Below are 17,526 nucleotides of genomic sequence, written 5' to 3'. Positions count from 1 at the left end.
TAACTATATTACAGAAAAGGCACTGTATAATTTTGATTACTCGACATGAAATAATGCAAGCATGCATCGGTCTTACCTGATTATTTCTTGCGTTGTGACTTGGTCCGTTATTTTGCTTTGGTTGCTGCATGTTGCTATCCCTGCAATAAAAACCACGTCATCAGGCAAAGCCCCACTTGGTTTGTCTACCTTCAGGGACGCAATGTTTTTCAAGGGACGAGGCTACAGCTCGGAGATCTGGATGCTGTTTCTGCCTCCACCCCTTTCTGGCCTTGGCATGTAGTTTCAATGTGCTGTGCCCCTGCGTCCATGGAAAACGATTATCAATAACAATTAGGAAAGTGCAATGTATTTGGGGAAAAAATGCTTGACAACTGACAACTGGAGCATCTGGATTAAACTACCCAACATCAGGGTACTGGCTCTTAAAACTACCTACTACTATTATTAGGAGGGAATTCTCTTTCTTTTAGGAGGTATGGAATTCTTGGTATAGCTAAAGCATCTAACTGGCTTGCTAAATCAGTCTGGAGCATGCTCCCAAGTGTTGAAATATGCATTTGTAGTAAGTGAAATACCTGTGTTGTCTTCTGCTTTTCCTGCAAAATTTTCTTTTTATTGCATCACGCTTAATTACTGCTAATATGACAATGATTACTATTGGCAACACAAGGAAGAAAAAAATAAGCAGGCCATCCCGAAGTGATGTATCTAGAGAAAAAGGATTGCAATCGTGTAAGACAGTAATCTCGTTTAACCTCATGTTAAAGCATTTTTTCTGCTAAAACCACCTTTCTGTTGTAAAAACTACAATCTTGAAATTATTATAGACTAAAACTAGCAACTTCACTGAAATTTATAAAATGCTATGATCAGAAAAGTAGAATTTGGCCTTATGTTACCACAAGTTCTTTCCCCTTACCCACCCCATGTTGTATGACATACAAAATTTCTCCTTTTCCCTGTATTTTTTCAAGAATTGTAAAGCAGACAAATTGATTTTGTATTTGCATACCCACAATTGATCTGCACATCTTCTTTGTCTTCCTAAGCTAGTAATAAATACAAAACATTTGTGTGGTCTCTCAGAGTCAAGGCCAGCAAAATCTACTCCGTTTTCCCTTTGCAGAATTTCATGGCTCTCACAGCAGCCAGCTGCTGCTTGCTGCATGCACCTCCTCGACCCCTCTCATTTCTCTGAGACCCTTTCCATATCTAAGGGATGCTGGTTTCATTCTCAAACAATAGTCTTCCTCTATGACATCCATCTCATCAGAACTCTGTTTTAAATAACCTAAATAAATACCTAAATATCTAACTATTCAGAAATATAACAGTAATTTATGGATTGATTTTAATTTCAGTAATTTGATGTACTGCTTTTTATCATCTCAGACAAAACAGAGGTCAAATTCTCCCTTGGATCAACTTCCTTCATGACTGCAAACCCACACATCAGATAATGATGTTTGTTCTTCAAGTCAGTCCATGAATAAGAGTCCCGTGTAGTAGAAAAACACAGTTGAAAAGAGACTGAACCCCCCCCTGTTAGTAGTAGGTTATTTTCTCAGGCCCTGGGGGCAGAATGAAGGCCAGCTGCAGTGTCCTACCGATGTGAGCTGGACCACTGTCGACGCTGCCGCCATAGCCTGACCGGTTGCAGAACGGAGGCGCCCATCCCGAGTTGCAGTGGCAGTTCCCGTTGTTGTTACACACCTACGGTCAACACAACAGGGATCAGTCAGACGAACAACGCCTGTCTGGAAGCGGCCACTTTCAACCTCCCGTGTGTATTTGGAGTTATACATTAAGAACTGCACGTGGAAACAAGAAATATTGCATGGTATTGCATGGGAATAAGTTCTCCCGCTCCATAGCATGCCAAAACACTGAGTGATACTGATAGCAGAAGTTAGTCCTCTGTAGAAGTTAACCTTTGTTTTGTTAATTGCCTGCAATTTCTCAGTTTTACAACCTTTGGACTGCATTTTGATTTTTCACACAGAGACATGCATAAATCAGGAATCACTAGACTGTTCTCCTCAAATGAATATTTGCCTTTTTACAACAGCTCAGTAATATCTGAAAATTCCCTAGGGAAATTCAGAAGAAATGTCTTTCAATGTTAGTGCTAAGAGGTTTACAGTGTCCTGGTAACATGAATTACAGGTTAAAAAGTGGACTTAACTTTTAATACAGATCGGAAAAAAATAGCCAACTGGCTGGTTATTGCTTTTATGCAGGGATTTTGCACCTGTCTTTGTCTTCTAGAAGCGGCATGAAAACACCATCTACTCACCCCGTTGTCATTACACTTCTGCTTTATGTCACAGCTGTACTGCAGATAACTTGCATCGACACATTCAAAATTTACACAGGCCTGGAAAAAGTAATTAGTGTTTTTCAAAGACAAAACTTCAAAAAATCCCATCCTTTCCTAAATATACTATATAAATGCATATGTTTACAAGTCTACAGCTTTTACTTAAGTGTCAAGAAAAAGGGCTGACAGAACATTCAGTCCTTCACAATTTTAGAGCTATATTTGTCTCAGATTTTCTTAAGCCTATGGATGCACTTTGATGGAATGATTTGAATAACTAATAATTGTTACATATATTATAACTAATAATTATAATTATTATAATGCATTGATTTGTAGCATCCGTGTTTTTGAAGAGCTAATTAATTGTATGTGCATATCTCAAAAGCAGATTTTTTATTATATTATGGCAAACAGAGAGCTACATGATGCTTTTGAACGTGATGAACTTTGCAGTTGGTTGAATATATTCTGCAGTGCTGCTGTGATTCATCTGACCTTCTTTTCTCCACAGGCTGTTCCATCATGAACTTGAGCAGGATCAGGGACATCTGATCCCAAGTCGAAGTCAGAAGACCAGCACAAAATGCCAGATGCGTTATTGACAACACTCCAAGCAGGAAGATTTTGGAGGCGAACAGATGTGCACTGGAGCTTGCCACACAGACTATGCCTGTATTGAATGAATCGCACTCAGAGACAAGGTGAGCAGAAAAAAACCCCAATATCAGTGCAAATACACCATCCACTCAAACTTTTCAGCTTGCTTTTCAAGGAAATATTGTTTTAAATCACATGCTCTAAGAGTTTGTAACAGAATCTATGTTTTACATTAAAGATTTTTACATTAGCTTGTATTTGCTGGTGACTTACTGAACAGGACATTTCTTGTACACTCCACCTGTCATTCCACAGTTTCCAAACCTGTCTCCTTTAATATTTGCTTTCTCAAAGCATATGTCAGGTGCTTTTCGTGCCCCTGTACAAAAAATGGTGACTTTTAGTAAGCTGCTACACTGTCTTAAAAATATGAGAAAGAAAAATCTGAAATGTCTTTTAGGAGACTACGAGTCTTTCTACATTAAATTATAAACATACCTTTTCCATATATAGATTCACATTGTGAATCAAAACTCTGACATACTCCGTAGTAGCAATATGCCTTCATGTTGTCGCAAGGGTAACCATTCATGATGTGAACGTCGTCTGGACAGTAGGCGTTGCTTCCATTGCAGTATTCAGGTAGATCACAGAAATCCATTTTTGATCTGCATTCTGCTCCTGCCACTTTAAACTAGAACCAGAGAGGAATGCCACCATACTTTCATGCTGCAACAGCAGAAGTTCCACCATGAAACAATGACAACTGGGAACCTTTTGTGATTTTAAGGAAGACAAAATAGTTTTTCAGATCAGTATCTAACGAATATCCAGAACTTCCCTCAGTTTCCTATGGTGTAGCTATAAATTTTATGAGGTAAGCCTGCACAGGAATAGGGTAGATGGTACACAAGTACAAATTAAAATACAATTAAGTATAAATTATAAAGCAGCCAACTATTATAGACTTTGGAGAAGCTTCGTGTTGCATAATAGAGCTCCCTACTACTGGGTCCCCTGATGGCTCCTGCCTGCTACGAGGGATGACACAGAGATGACATTCCATTTCTAAGCTACTGGCCAGGAGGCATTAGACACAAACTCTCTGCTTACATGCTCTCTACTGGTGAATGTAGATTGATAATGTGAAAATATGTCAAGAGTACTACGATAGTTCTTTTCAAACATTAAAAAACACTAGTAATGAGTATCGATTTAGCTGAATAAAACATAACCTACCTTGCAATTTTGGCAGCACAGTCCCTGAGCACATTGTGATCCAGGCGTGAGTTTGCAGGTTGCAGCATCACAACAAGGGTTAGTACATTCCTGAGGAGCAGCCATGGACAAGGGGACAGAAAGTTTTTACCTCGCTATATAGCTAGGAAAGTGCCTCATCAAACCAAGTGAACGAACAAGCCAAACTTTCAATGCACTGTCTCTCTTCCGTGTTCTAAGGTTGGCAGCCTTCTGCTCTCACAGAAACCAGCATACAGTTTTGGCTGTATTTTTTTATTACAAGTCATCAGAAAACCAGCTGGTTTGATGCGTTGTGGCACAGGGGTATAGGACAGCTTTACACTTTGAATGGACACTAAAAGAAGCAGAACACTTTGTTTTTTAAATAACACTGCTTATCACCCCCTCTTATTTTCCCACTACGCTAGCAGTTTGATGTAGAGAAATGTTGGTATTTGTTCATGACTTGGAAGAAGGCCTATGCAATGGAACCAGGATTTGCTGACAGCCTTTCGATTTATTGGTGTCTTTTTTGAGACACTTTTATTTTCTAAAGAATGAGTCAATATATCACATTGTTTGAGGGACGTTCTGACAATGCAAACATGACCAACAAAGGTAATTTTGTTGTGGGCTAAGCTTAAGGGTTACAGTTAGAAAACCCGTACATGCTCTGTAGGCGAGTAGTCTCTTTTATGTAAAAGAAATACCCAATTTACTAAAACCAGCCCAAAACCCACTGTCATTTCCACATACTCTGCACTGAAAGGCACTTCTTTCCTAAGCATTGGCTCAACGTTCTGTGGAGTCCAGTAGCCCTTAACTGAGGTCATATAAAAATCAAAGGCTTTTAGGCTTTTTCTAAAAATTTATCTTCATATTACTTGCAAATATGTAAATTTACAAGGAAAACTCCTCAGATATTAATGCAAATCAGGTATTCCACAAGGCCAGTCTTATACAACAAATAATATAATATACAACAAGTATCGAGTCGAATTTCATTCATTACCTGCGGTTTGCCACAGTCACATTCTTCGTTGTTATCGACCACATTATTACCACAGACAGGTTCTTTGTAAACATTACTTGGTTTGGGAGGATTTCTAAGGCAGTTTCCTCCTCCATTTAGAATAAGGTTTTCAAAATCATCAGCACTGCAGGTGCTGAAATTCCTGGATCCACTGGAAAGCATAATGTTATTTATTAAAAATTTTTCACTTACAGGGAAAAATCCAAGTCAAACCCTTAAAATATTGTCAATTTATAATAAATACTATGTTTCATAATGTCAGGAGATCACAAGATACTTCATTATTATTTTACTTTGCATTAGAGTACAGTACTAGAAGTTAAAAGATACTATATGTAACATAAATGCAAGTACTTTCAGAAGCCAAAGAGACCCATCAGATTATTCATTCTGGTGTCCTATATAAAACAGGCCTTATACATTCCTTGTCTGTACTGAGTCTAAAAATGCTGCATTAAAAAATACTTTTCTGAACTTGCAGTCCCTAAGAATGCAGAAATGCGTCGTATCATAGTAGTTTCGTCCAGTGTTCAATTACCCTGATTTATTAATAGAACTGTGGACAGATAAAGTAATATGATCTTCTCTTAAGGGGAAGCCAAAGAACAAATGAACTGAAAGAAATCTAGGCTGATAGGTTTTATTTAAATTAACTGTTAAGAGAATCTGTGCAAAGGATGCATGGTTGCACAAACTCTGTGAATATGTGTAAAGCATTCTCAGCAGAACAGAAAAACCCCAGCAACAAAAAAAACAATTAAGAAAATCCAAACAAGTTTTTAGGAATGCTACAAAGAATGACTGGATCAGAAAACATTTCAAATCAATTAAAATGATGTCAAGTCCTAAATCAGTGAATTCACCTCTGGGATTAAACTTTTCAAACAATTCCCCATTCATAAAAGTTTTTCAAGACTCATGGGAGTTTCACAGCCTGCAAGGCATAGTGACTGCAGATAAAAAACAATTATTTAAATAAAATAACTGGAAATCTTACTTATCTGTGCTGTGCATGATATAGGATGCAGGACACCTTTTGTCATCATGTTTCATTCCAAGATTATGCCCCAATTCATGTGCAACTATTGTAGCATGACGTAACACATCGTTATGATTCAACTAATCGAGAGAATCAGTGTTAAAAAACAGTATGAAACTAAAGAAAATACTGTGTTTCTACCTGCTGATTTATTCAAGCCGCAAGTCTCTCAGAGGCTATGAAGATAGACTGCTACATTGTATTGCAACAGAACAGAACAGAAATTTGTCGCTATTTTTTCAGTAGGGCCAGATTCTGCCACTCTTTCCATTCCTTCCATTAGGATCATATTCTGAATAATAGCACCGTCAATCAGTCATGACACTGATTGCAATGGAGTCTCCAATGGCAAAAAGACAAAGACTGCTAAAGAACAGAATCTGCCTCTAAGATTGTCTGTGGTGTTGTGGCATCCCTATCGAAAGGACAGGAACCTCTGGAGATACTGGTGCTTCCCCAAGGGTGAAGGAGGAAAGACTGGTTTCTGGCTAATTTTGCCAAGTTTAAAATTCTTGCCCATTTATAGCCTCATTGTGGAGAATTCCAGGCACTTGAGAAGAGAGTGCACTATGCTCATTGTCCATGTAAAGAGTCAAAAAGTAGACATTATTTTGTAGCTGCATTCCTGTCCCCAAAACACTGTGGTTATGAGCCTTAACAGTACGAGAATGGGCTTTTATTATACAACCCTGAGCTAGCTGAGTTACAAAAAGGTGATAAAAAAATTATTTCAGGACTAAATCAGCCAAATGAACTGGAGTGTGATGAAGAAAGAAATTGGAGTTTATTTTTTTTTAAATATTAAGTATGAAAATATGCACAAGTGTTTAAATCAGAAACCCTATGAAAGAAACTGTACCGCTCCAAGACCCAAGTGACTTGATCAAATAGGTCAGCAAAGTGCACATTATTTATTAGGATGTTCTGGACTGTACCTCTGTGGAAGGAATGTCTGGCGATAGCAGCATCTACAACTCTGTGTTGTGTAAATGCACAGGGGAAAGCCTCCAATTGTTCGGGTACCTCTTGGTCTCACTAGCAGCACATCTATGAGAGTTTAGCAGCTCCTGTGCTAGTTTCCTCCATTAACCACAACGTTATGTACTTACAGTGCTGATTGACCCTCCCTGGACTTGTGAGCAGACGGTACCCACAAAAGCCATTCCAATGGATCCAGCATAAGAGCTTCTCCCTCTGCAACAAAAGCATTTGAAGGTGTTGTTGAAAGAGGGGCTGAAAGTTCACAATTTCTACTAAAAGACATCGATGAGTCTGAAACACATACTGCAAGTCAAGATTTGGTCTTTTTGAAGTCAAGAAGAAATTTATCATCATATCAGGGCTTTACTGTAATAATTAATGAACATCTGAATAAGAGACCTTGAAAATAATGACCAATCACCTAAACGTGCTGTGTCAGTGCGTCTGAGTTCGCAGAATCACAGAATAGTTGAGGTTGGAAGGGACCTCTGAAGGTCATCTGGGCCAACCCCCCTGCTCAAGCAGAGCCACCTGGAGTTGATTATCTATGAAGAATTAATTACAGTTTCTCGACATTTTTCCAGGTTAAACCAGTTTGGGAGTTGAGTGAATTTTAGTTATATTTTCATTCATACATAAACTCAAAATCATATACATTATCAACACTGGCAGCATGGCTAGCTTTTCCACTGAATGAACACTTACATTATGAGATGGCTGACATCATTTCGTGATCGTTTAAGAAGATCCTTCTGTCTCCAGGAAACGAATCTACTCAGTACATCTCCAGCTGAACCATCCATTACGGATATGTGGTTTGTAGATGTCCAGATCTCTAATCCAACCAAAACAATCTGGATGTTTAATGCTCTATACATCTGAAAAAGATACAATAATAATTACTGTTCTTCAGTCTGTTACAACTGAATTATGAAAGATTACATCGTTAGTACTGAGTAAACATTAAGCTGAACATAATGACCAAGACATAACTTTAGTTTCTCTGAATAATTAACAGTTTGATGTGAAGAAAGAATAGATGACTGAAGGAAATCCACATCATGAAGGTACCTAAATGTATCTTTCATTGGAGAAGGTAGAAAGACCTTGTCCGTTTATTTCCTTAGCTAACTGTCTCGAGGAGAAATTAGGAACAGGTGATCAGATCTTATCGAATTGTTCACAGTGGTGACAGTTTGCTTAATGAAAAAGAACTACATGCATGAGAAATACTCTTCCTGGAACTGTAAAACCTGCTGGAGACCTCGCGTTCCTGGAGCAGCCGAAGGCCGGGTTTAAAAACATCTTGCATCTCTCCTTCTGTCTACACCTGTGTAAGACTTGTGCATAGATTCATGAGGTACCTTAAATGTGTTACAAATTGCTGTATAAATTCCAAATATGGTTTCAGAACACAATTGTTCAGATTTACTGCATTAGCTGTCTTTTGAAAAACTGATACAGTAGAAACTGCTGAATCTTGGCAACTTATCTGACCTACCCCATCAACGTAATTAATCAGCTCAACTGTTTCCTTTTGCACTGCAGCAGTATCAGATTTCTTCATCAAAAACTGTAAAATATCATATGAGAATATCAGAGAAAAAATTTAATGGTTTAATAAAATGTATGTGGCATTGGATGAAATCATTACCCTGTTGTTGTCCACAACCACAAATAATTCCATGTAGCTCTTCTGCGGGAGGACAGCTCGCTTCTTCTGCAAATTAGAAAGCACAATAAGTTAACATAACAACTAATGAGTTCAAGGGTTTTTTTAATTATCTTTCTCGTGATTTTCATTTCATTGATTTATAAAGCAATGATGCATTTTTTAATGTGGCCTCAAAAGCCAATTTGCCTTAGATTTCCACATAAATATCTATATGTCAGTAACTCTCATCTGCTCAGACACTGAGATGCACGAGCTGAGTGGCAGCTTCATGCCTTTCATGTCCCACGACTGTCTTGGACAGAGCCCTGCTCTTCTGCTAAAGGATTGCTTCAAGCTGTGTTAAGTTCCTGATGTGCTGTTCTTTTTCAAGATTTCCTTAGCAGGACTCCCACCAGTTTGGGATCCATGAAAATGAAGGCAATGAGGAAGTGGGCTGCCAGGGCAAACCCACCTGCAATGATACCACACCAGAGCAAGAGCTCTGGAGACCCTCGGCCGCTGGAACAGACTGAGGAGGTGGCTTGGACTGCAGCTTGCAAGAGAGAAGCAAAAAGATATTTACCCTCAAAAGCGTTTCCCTGCTAGAGGTACTGTTTGATAAAAACTCATATTTCACAGGCTGCTTCACAAACATCTCCTCGTGATGAAGGCTGCCATTCAGCACACCACACTGGAAGGGGATATCCTGCATATCTTCTAACTGGTAAAACACATGTTCAGATGTGCTGGATGTGTTGAGCGGCTCCATTCCATACCATTTGCCACCAATGTAGAGAATTCCTCTAATAATCATAAAAGAATGAAAAGTTATTCCACAATTTTTCCCTCGAGTTTGTAACTAGGTGAGTAAATGACAGCTGAATACTTAAAAACTGTAATTGTTTATACCATTATATTGAAATAAATTGTTATCTTTAATTATCTTAATATAGGGGGTAAGTTCAGACGTGCAACAGGATCTCAAAAGACATAACACAACTTATTTAGAATACTCTATTGTACACAAGTGTGGGCTCCTTGGATCAGTGGGAAAGCCAAATTACTACTAAATGAGTCTGGATTGCAGGTACAGAGCTGATGCATGGGGTCTGTTTTAGCCCTTATCTCTAGTCTCAGTCCTAGCCCCATGCAGCTAAAGTAATCTAGCATTTTAGAAAAAGATATCTTCTAAGACAGAAAGAGAGGCTAAAAGCAATCACCAGGGTGTTAACGAGGGCAATAGTAGTATTGCACTGCTGAGTGCAGCTAAATATAAAGATTTTGCATTTGTCCATGGCTCAGAAACACCTGGTACATGCCCATTTGCTGTAGCAGAATCTTTCAGAAGTGATTATCTTGTTTTCCTGAATCTCAAAAATACATATAGAAAAAGAATTCTCTAGTTAATCTCTTGTGAAAGAAAATCCTCAAAAATGTGAGTTCAAGGTAACCAAAGGATTTGAGTCTGCGTAAGTTTGCAGAACAGCCAAAGTGAAATATCTATTCTGCTTAGTGAGATCCAGCATTTCCTGAAATACCAGTATGGTGACTGTTTTATGCTTCATTTAATGGAATGCTGGGGAATGTCATTATTTATTGAGTGGCATTTCACTGTGATACTATGCATGAAAGATATGTGGGTGAACTTTATCCCATTTGCCTCTTTCTGCTTGTCACAAAGACATCAAACTGAACAAAGCTGCTACAACCGACAAGAATGTCCAAAGTCCAGCTGAAGAGCCAAGCTCAGTGAAGGCAGGGGAGCATGGACATGCTCTGTTCTGAGTATCTGTGCAATTTGCTGTAACATGCCATCTCATTTTGCCAACTCATAGGGCCTGATCCTGTGGGAAGAACACCACCGTCTTTTATGCATTAATCTTGCCCCTTTGTATTTCTCAAATGAATGTAATTTTGTTGTATTTGAAACAAACAAAAAAATGGTCAAAACTTTTTCACAGAAAGGGTTTGTCTTGTGAAACTTCTCCATTCATGAGACCGAATTGTTCACAGGAGTGTGTTAAGTTCAGCAAAAGCTTCATCAGATACCATTTCTTCTACAATGGTATCTCTGGTCAAGACATTTGCACCAAGTAATAGAGGCCTCAGTTCAGGCCCACGTTCAGCCTATATTTGGATTGTGCTGTCTCTCATATTATCTTTTTCTGCGAAGGAATTTTGGAAAAGGGGAAAAAAGTGGTAGTCGAGGGAAGCTATAAAACTTGTAAAGAGTTTCAGTTTCATCAAAAGGTGAACTTTAAAAAAAAATTTGCAAGGGAGGATGGTGTTTTCTCTCCAGCTGTATGATGAATAGCAACTGTTTTTTTTACTGTTTGACGCTGGTATTGCACAGTTAATTATCCTGAAGTAAAAAGCAAGAGGTAATACCTAAGGCCATCGCATGTGCTAAGAGCGAGCGTTGAGTCAGCAATTCCTTCAACAGTGCCATGATAATAACAGTGTGTCTGAAATGCAACAAAACCACATAATTAATGACAAAATAAGGTTGTTGCCTTCAAATGCAAACTTCTTTTATAACCAGCCTTTTTATTTGCATGACAGTAAGGCTGGCTGTTATAAATTTACAGAGTTGCCTATTTGAAAAGTAATCCCAACCTTGGAGTAAAATGTTACCAAACATGAGTAACTACAATAACATTTGCTTGGTTCTAGAAAACAACCAGCTTTTTAGTTTAACCCATCACCACTTTTTAGCAAAATATTTTCGTCTACATTGCTCATCGTGTTCTTAAACAGCCTCCTCTCAAAGGCTGATCTGAGAAGATCGCCCAGGCGCAAATCACCCAATTAAGTCTTGCTGAGCTCACACGCAGTTGAAAGTTGAAATCAAATGCAAAAGCATTTGTAAGGCTTGTTTGATTCAGGACCTCGAAGCTACAGAGCTTTGATGCTGCCATTCTACCTGTAACTGCATACTGATCAGGGAGCTCAGATTCAGTCTTGGCACAGTCTCCCGGCATCCCCTTTCACACCTTGGGAAACAGCGATGCTGTATCACCATAAACAGCCCACTCCCTCGTAAGACACAGGACCTTACGTTTTGTATCAGTGGTAACTGTTAAATAGAAATGCTACGAATGGGAAAATTCACAAAAGCCTCTTTCCCAGCAAATGTATTTTCCTTCTGCAGATACTTTAGGTGCATCACTTGCATTTTCCCCTCTGTTGTCAAAAATGTAACCAATTTTCACTGTCCTATTATAGAGACACGAAGACACTCAGAATTAATGGTTGTGCATTCACTTTTGCTTTCAAAATACACTGAGATGCATGCACATTCTTGTTGTTGTCCTCCCCAGTTCTACCATAGTGTTAATGTGGCCTTCAATTCGTAAAGCTTGGCTGCGCTGGTTTGAGGAAACTCTTAAACAAAAGGGGAATTTTATTATGCACGATACCTTGGTTTTTGATTGTGTTGTCTCCAGTTTTCCATTTTCCCCATACGTATATAGCGTAAAGTCTTCGCTAACAAGCTTTCTGGAAAGAAAAATATACTACTACTCTTTTAACAGTCTAGAAAGCAAGAAATAAGTCAGGGATCCTAGTAAGTACTACACTCTTTTAGCAGCATACTCATCCTAGATTATTACTAAAATCCACAGATATGAAACTAAATACCTCCAAAATGAGGTGCATTATTTGGAAAATAAGTTATTTTGAAATATTTTAACTAAACTATCCACAGAGTAGGATCTCAGCAGACTATGTTTTATCAGGGCCTGGACTATTACAGGCTCAGGAATGAGGAACAAGAGTAACAGAAAAATTTCTTCAAATACACAACGGCTAACCACCCTCCCCTCCCCGCTAAATAAAGAGCTAATGTTGAGCTGAATTCTAATTTTCCATAAGGATTTTCTGAAATCTACTATCTTGTGGTGCTAATAAAAAAAAATAATCCAAATAAATATCTGCACAACTAGAAGAAAATATTATTCCCTTCTATTTGCAAGCTAGTACCATAACAGAGACACTATTTAAGAGTCATTTTGTAATTACTACGTGTCATTTAAATGGTTTATTCTGGATTTTTTCAGTATAAAAATACTTGTCTGTATTTTTATAGTCTGCATACTATATGCAACTAAATCCCAAGATGGAATGATTTCTTAAACGCTCTATCACATACTTATTTTTCTTCAGTTTTAGGAGGTATGTTCCATTTCTGGTTTTAATTGAGTAAGAAAGATTGTCATCTGAATGCTCCTGAAAACAGAATGAAAGATATCACGTAAGTGATTTTCTACTTGGTTGTGTCAGTTCTGTGTCTTCTTTGACAAGAGAAGTCCAAATACTATATATGTCTTAAGTATTTACCAGATTTACAACACACACATTCCTAACCCTCGTGCCTTTCAAAGTCTCAGCAGTACACTCCACATTATTTCCTATGGAAAGTTTAAATTCTACTAAGCTGTAAATTTTCTTGTAGAAGACAGAATGAAAAGGTACACAAAGTACACATAAATTAAATTAGTCTGCCATTAGAGATTTGTACAGGGAATGTAAAAAAATTTAGAGTCTACAGAAAAAAGAAAATGTAAAACTTGTGCTATTAAAAGAACAAAAAAAGGGGTGTTAGTACAGCTAAACGTAGGCTACCATGCTGTAGTTCTATAGGCTGAGGATAGAGTTGGGGCTGTTCAGCCTGGAGAAGGCTCCGGGGTGACCTTAGAGCAGCCTTCCAGTACCTGAAGGGGCCTGCAGGAAGGATGGAGAGGGGCTTTTCACAAGGGTGTGTAGTGATAGGACAAGGGGGAGCGGCTCTAAACTAAAAGAGGGCAGATTTAGATTAGATATTAGGAAGAAATTCTTCACCATGAGGGTGGTGAGGCCCTGGCACAGGTTGCCCAGAGAAGCTGTGGCTGCCCCCTCCCTGGCAGGGTTCAAGGCCAGGTTGAATGGAGCTCCGAGCAACCTGGGCTGGTGGAAGATGTCCCTGCTCGTGGCAGGGGGGTTGGAACGAGATGATCTTTAAGGTCGCTTCCAACCCAAACCATTCTATGATTCTGCGATTCTGTGTTGGTGGAGAGGAGGTGGCTACAGCCTGGGTGAAGGTGGCCAGACTCGGTGCCCCAAGAAGGGTGCAGCTCACGTATGCACTGTTTGCCCAGCCACCACATCACGTTTTGCGACACTCCTTCGGTAAATCCCAGCAGCCGGACAAATGACTCACAGATTCTTCCTTCCTTAATCGGTTTGCACAAAGATGACTAATGCTATTTCATTAACAGTTACTTCAGTAATTGAACTCAGTGTCTGGCACAAAGGTAAATTACCTCAGAACTGAAGGATTAAGGTTCAGATCTTTCTCTTTTAACTCATTCATTTAACCTGTGTGATGCTGTGGGACCATCTGTACAAAGCGAGCATCAGCCCTTTAGGTGCTACAAGGCTGAAATTCTCTGGTGATCCAAAGACCAGCTACAATGAGCAAAAAACATATACAGCACGGACATATACAGCATGGACGTTAGTTCGAGTTCAACATCTAATCTGACTCGGAGGACATGGAAACATTCTTCATGTTCCTTCCCACTTCTGCCTTACAAGGCTGGGACCAGGACTAGGAAGGTGTTAACTTAGAGTGAAATCACAGACCTTTGTGGGAAAAAATTTACTCTAAACTAGTTGAAAACACTTAAGAATCTGAAGAGACGGTGCACATTTCTTTACCAAAATAATCTCTCTATATATCATACATTGTGTGTGTAATATGGGACAGTATTGTGAAAAACAGCAAGATCAGAAGAAAAAAATCAGAATAACAAACCTCATGAAAAAATGGGTGATGTTTCTCTCTGCCTGTCAGACTTTGAGGAATAATTATTTCTGAGGTAGAAGGTCTGGATGTCTGTTCAGAAGATACACCTAAAAACAAATTCTAAAGAGTCAGAAAGGATAAGTAACACATTATCCAGCACAGGACCCAGCTGCCCATGCTCAGTTTGGTCTATTCTGTCTCTGCCAGAGTTCGTGGGTTATGCTGGGAAAGTTGCAGAAATTAACATTTTCATTCATGGTCAATGTACTCTTAATCTCTGACTGTTTAAACTAAATATATGTGGCCTCATGTATTTATTTTCAACATACAGATATATTGTCAACATGCAGCAATGCTGTTTTGACTGTATTCAAGGTTAATGACTACACCACCCCAAACACAGCTGATGTAAAGTGCTAAAACCTGCAAATTCAAGCAAAAATTTTCTTAAACTGGGTGTCCAAAACTAGCTGGCAATCTTGGCTTTAACTCTAAGTCTTCGTTACTTACATTGTAACTGGGGTAATAAATTTTGGTCATTCCTTCATATAAACATTATGAAAACAAATTAACTACTGTTAGCAAATAAAAAAATAAATCCCTCAACCAATATGACAGTAACATCACAGAAAATCCAAAGAACAAGAAAAATTTTTAAAAACCCAACCCTCCTATATTCAGTGCGTACTTTGATACTGATGAAGAAATAGTTTAGGAAGGGTCAAACTGATTTAAAAAATCCTAACTTCTGACTAAAGCTGTGGTCTTCTAGAGCACACAAAGAAAAACTATGAAATGATTTAAACACAGTCTTAATTCTCACATATTCTAACCTGGATTATTAATTTTGTAACTTTGTCTACCATTTTTGAAACATTTTTTCTTCCGTGACCTACACTTCCAACGCGATGTACCACAGAAAATTTGTGCAGCTCCATTCTCTGTGCACCCATCTGTCCCCTCACCGTGATTTTTGAAGGAGCTCGCCAGTTAAAATCAACTGTGCAAGAGACACTAACGTCTCTGATAGAATTACGTTCCTTCAGGCTTTGTGAAATCAGACTGTGCTGATCTGTAGATTTACAGCAGGGCTCTCGAGGAGCAGCTGATGGATGTGTAGTACAGTTACTTGGTGGATCCAACTTTGCCAGGATGTTTTAGAACTTGCTAGACAGAGAACTGGTGAATATTCTATCTCCAGAAGAATAAACTCAGTCCCTAAATACTCTGGGGAATGCTTTTCACTGGTTACAGACCCATTTGCTGTGGTCTCGCCTTCTAGCTACTCTTAGGTCCTGCACTTGCTCATCTTCTCCCTCTTGCTCTACTTCTCTACTTCTTTCTGGTCTTTCTTTGATGAAATCAACTCCTCCTTCAGCCCTCTCCTTCCATTTAAACCCCTTTACTCCTATTCCTTTCCCCATTGCCCTGAATGAGGAATACTTACAGTTGCCCTCTGGACAGAATGCCACCACCTGCTCCGTGCGTAATCTCGGCTCACCACGCCGGCTCCTGCCATTGCCTAACGCTGCATTTTGTTTGTTCCAGCGACAGTCAAACCTTTGCAAAAGGTCTGTAGCCCTTTACATTATATCAGAATTATGTTCAGAACATCAGGCTAATGCAGGAAGCTAAAGATAAGAAGTCTGCTGGGGATCTGGTTTCAGGTAAATGTTTTTATAAAGAAAAAAACAATATCTCCAGTGACTTTTTTTTTAAACTGTGAGAACTTGAATTCATCTTCCTTTGTCTTGTCTGCTCATCAGTGTGGTTTGAGTATTCACTTTCATCAAGAGACACAACTATTGCTTTTAAACAGGTTACACAGTCAACAATAACATGGGTTTTAACAACAAAAGTGTTAATTTTTCTTTTATAAGGAAACAAAGAGATTTCGTCTAATTTATAGTAGTACAAAGTCACCCTCAGCCTCCCACGTTTCTGTGAAAGGGATTCATAATGCAAAGAAGCCACAGAATCACCCATTCAAAGCGAGGGGGCGGATTCTTCAGTGTAATGATGATCTCTACCTATCAGATAACATCGGGATTTTTAAAAGCTGGGTGCAGGTGGTATATGCTTAACATTAAAGACCGCCATTGCAATCAAAACGTGGAAGCTGCTGTTAGCAAACTGCTCTGCAAAGAATGTCGGCACTCAGTATTTACTTCTGACTTTGCTCTTAATCTTCAATGATTTTATTACCTAAATCACAATATTCATTCTGTCTCATGAGTTAAGTGTGTGGAACTAACAGCAGACATGCAGTTCTGACAATTTACATTTTTACACCTCAAAGCAGGAAACCATCTTTAATGCATGCCATAAAAATATCACTTTCTAAGAAATATTTCACGTGTTACATCTATATCTAAAATCTGAAGCCAAATCATAAAAGGAAATGAGTTACCGAGGAGCTAAAACAAAACTGTAGGAATTTCCCTCACATGACTGAAGATGGAAATCTTTTTCTCCAGTCTTTACTGAAGTTACTTTACTGGACAGTAACTGCAGTTGTCACAACCAGTGTCCTGTACGGAAGATAAGCTAGTTACATACCTACTACATCCTGGAGAAAAAAGCCATAAATAACTCAACCATAAAAAGCTTCAACCCTCGATCTTTTCCACATACTTTTTTTTCCCAAACAAGATTTTCTCAATTAGTGGGTCAGCTAATAGCTTAATACCTGGGGAGAGCAGGGATTCCATTTGAAAGGTGCGCATCATTACCATCCGGACCGGAGAGTACAAGACAACTCAGAGAAAATTTCTGCATAATTAAAAAAACCCAAAAGCTTACCTTTTATCCAGAAAGGTTTTCCAGCTAAAGTTAGTCCAAAAGTGAACAAAAATAGGCTGTGTTTTAACAT

General features: G+C 38.7%; 1 protein-coding gene and 1 long non-coding RNA gene across 2 annotated transcripts in view; one reads left to right on the top strand and one right to left on the bottom strand.

Annotated features, from left to right (window-relative positions):
- The window catches only part of LOC142361673 (uncharacterized), a 12,048-nt gene extending 3,186 nt beyond the window's left edge, over positions 1-8,862 (top strand). Inside the window, exons 3-4 of the long non-coding RNA XR_012764313.1 lie at positions 2,838-3,027; positions 7,346-8,862. This is a non-coding gene — a long non-coding RNA (uncharacterized LOC142361673). The remainder of the gene's footprint in view (positions 1-2,837; positions 3,028-7,345) is intronic.
- Positions 1-17,526, bottom strand: part of LOC104339599 (disintegrin and metalloproteinase domain-containing protein 9) — an 18,387-nt gene extending 861 nt beyond the window's left edge. The window contains exons 1-20 of the mRNA XM_075423879.1: positions 17,457-17,526; positions 14,664-14,761; positions 13,020-13,096; positions 12,289-12,367; positions 11,258-11,334; positions 9,453-9,672; positions 8,870-8,935; positions 8,717-8,788; positions 7,921-8,093; positions 7,344-7,428; positions 6,193-6,314; positions 5,175-5,346; positions 4,163-4,252; positions 3,422-3,617; positions 3,197-3,302; positions 2,822-2,996; positions 2,300-2,380; positions 1,611-1,716; positions 579-711; positions 77-140 (exon numbers count right to left, since the gene is read on the bottom strand). Of these exons, the coding sequence (XP_075279994.1) occupies positions 77-140; positions 579-711; positions 1,611-1,716; positions 2,300-2,380; positions 2,822-2,996; positions 3,197-3,302; positions 3,422-3,617; positions 4,163-4,252; positions 5,175-5,346; positions 6,193-6,314; positions 7,344-7,428; positions 7,921-8,093; positions 8,717-8,788; positions 8,870-8,935; positions 9,453-9,672; positions 11,258-11,334; positions 12,289-12,367; positions 13,020-13,096; positions 14,664-14,761; positions 17,457-17,526 (2,262 nt within the window). The remainder of the gene's footprint in view (positions 1-76; positions 141-578; positions 712-1,610; positions 1,717-2,299; positions 2,381-2,821; positions 2,997-3,196; positions 3,303-3,421; positions 3,618-4,162; positions 4,253-5,174; positions 5,347-6,192; positions 6,315-7,343; positions 7,429-7,920; positions 8,094-8,716; positions 8,789-8,869; positions 8,936-9,452; positions 9,673-11,257; positions 11,335-12,288; positions 12,368-13,019; positions 13,097-14,663; positions 14,762-17,456) is intronic.

Source organism: Opisthocomus hoazin, chromosome 6 (assembly GCF_030867145.1).
Source record: "Opisthocomus hoazin isolate bOpiHoa1 chromosome 6, bOpiHoa1.hap1, whole genome shotgun sequence".
Lineage (NCBI taxonomy): Eukaryota > Metazoa > Chordata > Aves > Opisthocomiformes > Opisthocomidae > Opisthocomus > Opisthocomus hoazin.
Note: the sequence above shows the minus strand (reverse complement) of the source record. Positions and strands in the feature narration are given on the sequence as shown.